Source organism: Aplysia californica, unplaced genomic scaffold (assembly GCF_000002075.1).
Source record: "Aplysia californica isolate F4 #8 unplaced genomic scaffold, AplCal3.0 scaffold00509, whole genome shotgun sequence".
In the NCBI taxonomy this organism is placed as follows: Eukaryota; Metazoa; Mollusca; class Gastropoda; order Aplysiida; family Aplysiidae; genus Aplysia; species Aplysia californica.
The window spans coordinates 163,933-167,083 of record NW_004797779.1 but is presented as its reverse complement, the minus strand read 5'-3'; the positions used below and the strand labels follow the sequence as shown (position 1 = coordinate 167,083).

Here is a 3,151-nt window from a genome sequence, read left to right as displayed (position 1 = left end):
CAGGCTCTATGCGCTTTACACTATATTATTACCCCAGCAGACCATAGAACACTCCGAAACATTCTCAGCTTCCCGGGAAGCATACAGTGCAAGCAGCTGGTTAAGCGCTCAAACACTAACAAACTGACAAGATCTTTCACCGTCTATGGCCGGGTACACATTCCCACCTGGGTGAAGTGCGGAACATTCGAGTAAAGTGTCTTTCCCAAGGACACAACGTCGGGCCCGCGGCTCGAACCCCCGAACCCGCAACCTCACGATTACGAGTCCGGTACTTGACGGGATTCGAACCCACGACCTTACGGCTGCGAGTCCGAGAGCCTAACCACTAGGCCACCGACGCCAGTACTATTTTCGTGTTTACTTTTTTTTTTTCAACGGTACGAAGAGAACAAAGGTGTGACGACGTGGGTGGTTGGCGGATGCTCTGGTGTGGTCTGCTTCTTCTTTCCTATCAAACATCTATCTTCCTGATCTCCCCTTCTTCTTTTTTATGTTTATTACTCTCTTGTAACACCTCTAATCTTCTTGCGCTTATGTGACCTTATGCAGTTGCGAGCGCCGTAAAACCTCTAGTAAACTAAACTAAACTAGTGTGACACGGTGTATGAACGATACCTTAGATTATAATAAACGTGTACAAATGTCGTGTTTTCTTTCCCATAGTGTGACGTCTAATAAACGTGTACAAATGTCATGTTTTTTCCCATAGTGTGACGTCTAATAAACCTGTACAAATGTCGTGTTTTCTTTCATGATCTATACTTTAGAGTATAATAAACGTGTACAAATGTCGTGTTTTCTTCCCCAGCGGTACGAAGAGAACGCCAGTGTGACGGCGTGCATGAATGAGCTGCAGACTCTGGAGGTAGGAGAGGTCCGCTGTCGTCTACAGCTCAAGGCGTGTGCGGCACTCTTCCAGGCTCTGGAGAATGTGTCTGAGGCTGTGGAGGTGACCAACACTGACCACGAGATACAGGTGAGAACATGAGGGGGGAGGGGGGTGTGGGCTTGACACAAACAGTTGTTTTTGAATTTATTTATTTGTTTATTTTCTTATTCTTTGTTGTTTCTTTCTTTATTTGTTTATTAGTATTTTAACTTTTTAAAATTCTTTTTTGTTTGTTTTTTGTTTGTTCTTTTATTTATTCATTTTTAATGTTTTGATTTCTTAAAATTCACTTCTTTTTGTTTTACGTTTTTATTTATCTATGCCTTGGTTGTTGTTTTTTATGGTATCGATGTTGTTTGGAGTTTTTGTGTTTTTTGTTTTGTTGTTGGGTTTTTTATTTCTTTGTCATTGTTGTTCTTGTTTTGGGGGGTTTTTTGTTTAGATTTTATTTTGTGTGTGTGTGGTTTTTTGTGGGTTTTTTTTTTTTTTTGTTTTTTTTTTTTGGGGGGGGGGTACGAGTACATAGCTTTTGTGACAAAATTGTCTTTTAATGACAGCTGTTTGACATCTTGCGTTCCCAGCATTGGGACACACAGTGTTTTCTTCAGTATAAGAGTCCAATCAAACTATAGGTGGTGGTGCTCGAGTACTGGTGATTTACATCTTTGCGCTCGAGGGAGTGGTGCACTGCTGGGTTCGTCCTCTTTGCAGATGTGCTGATTGTCTGTATAAATCCGACGGCTCTCGTGGCCTACTAGGTTAAGGTGTTCGCCTTTCATTCAAAGATCCCGGGTTCGAATCCAGGTAGCGAAGGAATTCTTTTCCTCTAAAATTGTCTCCGTTCATCTCCTTTCCTGCTCTCTAGCAATATTCTGTTGTCTGCTTTCGTCTCCACTTTCTGCCCCACCCCCTCACCTCCTTTGCCCCCTCCTCTGGGCTCCTGACTTTCTGCAGCCTTTCTACTGCTACTCCTTGGCCCCTCCTTACTGCTGTCTTTCTGCCACACCCCGAATCTTCTGGTAGGAAAGATCTACATCTTGCCTTCTCGGACAAGGGCGAAGAATCTCGGAGATCCCGAATGCATGTTGCGCACGTTACAGACCCATCGATGGTCTAAAATCGATAAGAGTAGGCTTCGGCCGCCTCCCGGGCAAAATTCAAAATTTCCTACCAACTAAAAAGGTTTCGTGTGTCCTGCGCGCTCATGTGACCTTATGCAGTTGCGAGCGCCGTATTAAAACTTACCACAAAAAAAGAAAAAAAAGGAAGTCTGAATTTCTAAAATCACTAGATTTCTGTCCATCTTTAGGTCGATCGTGGTGAAAACTTCTCCTCACAAGAGAGATATATCATGAAACAACATTGGTCCGTACTTTTGTGAGTCCCCGAGTAAGTTTGTATACGGTGTATCCCAAAAGTTCCAGATTTTTTGTCCCCGTAGCCATTTGGTACGTCTGTATTGGGTCGTGACCTATATTTGTATAGTTGTAGGACTGTTGCGTTCTGCCAATAAAGAGTTATTCTGGTAAAGATATTATGATCAGAAAGACAAGAAAAAATTGGGCTCAAGCAGCCCCCTACATAAAGCCGACCCCATCCAGTGTGCTGTGTGACGTCATAGGGGTATAGTATTGAGATAGCGATGGCGGGGTCGGGTGTACTACAATGTGTGTCACGGCGCGGTGGAATCACGCGCTAGTCAATTTTTGGGACATATGGAGTTATTGGTGGCATCTTAAAGCCTGCCCATTCGTCTTGCCTGTGATGAAAAAAAAACCCAACCTATTTATCTTAAGTAGAAGTGGAGACCTGGATAGATGGAGTCAGGGAAACATTAACCACCCACGGCATCCCCCTGACCCAAGCTCTCCGGCTGGCGACAGAGAGACGTCTCTTTCTTCCCGCGACACCCACAAGGGTCTAAGCGGCGGATAAAAGTAAAGTAAGAAGTGGAGATTCCCGCAATACAGGGAGGTTGAGGTGGTCTTTTTTCAGAGGTTGAGTTGGCGAGAAATGACCACTCTTGTTTGGCTATTTCCAGAGCTTGAGAGATCTTGGTAACTGAAATCTTACTTTTTTGTTCCTTTAATCGACGGTGTTCTGTGAAACCCATGCAGAAATGTTTTCTTGAATGGACAAAAAAGATGTTGAACAAAAAAAACCCAACTTTTAAAAAAAGTTTGTCTTTAGTGTGTGCCACTCTGACTGCTTTTGGCAACTTTGTATGTGTTTTATATTTGTTGCATTTGTTGCCTTTCT

At 43.3% G+C, this 3,151-nt stretch overlaps 1 protein-coding gene across 1 annotated transcript in view; it reads left to right on the top strand.

Annotated features, from left to right (window-relative positions):
- Positions 1 to 3,151, top strand: part of LOC101860764 (high affinity cAMP-specific and IBMX-insensitive 3',5'-cyclic phosphodiesterase 8B) — a gene marked incomplete at its 5' end in the record, with an annotated part of 121,319 nt that overhangs the window by 54,043 nt on the left and 64,125 nt on the right. Inside the window, 1 exon segment of the mRNA XM_013086826.2 lies at positions 812 to 979. Within this exon segment, the coding sequence (XP_012942280.1) occupies positions 812 to 979 (168 nt within the window).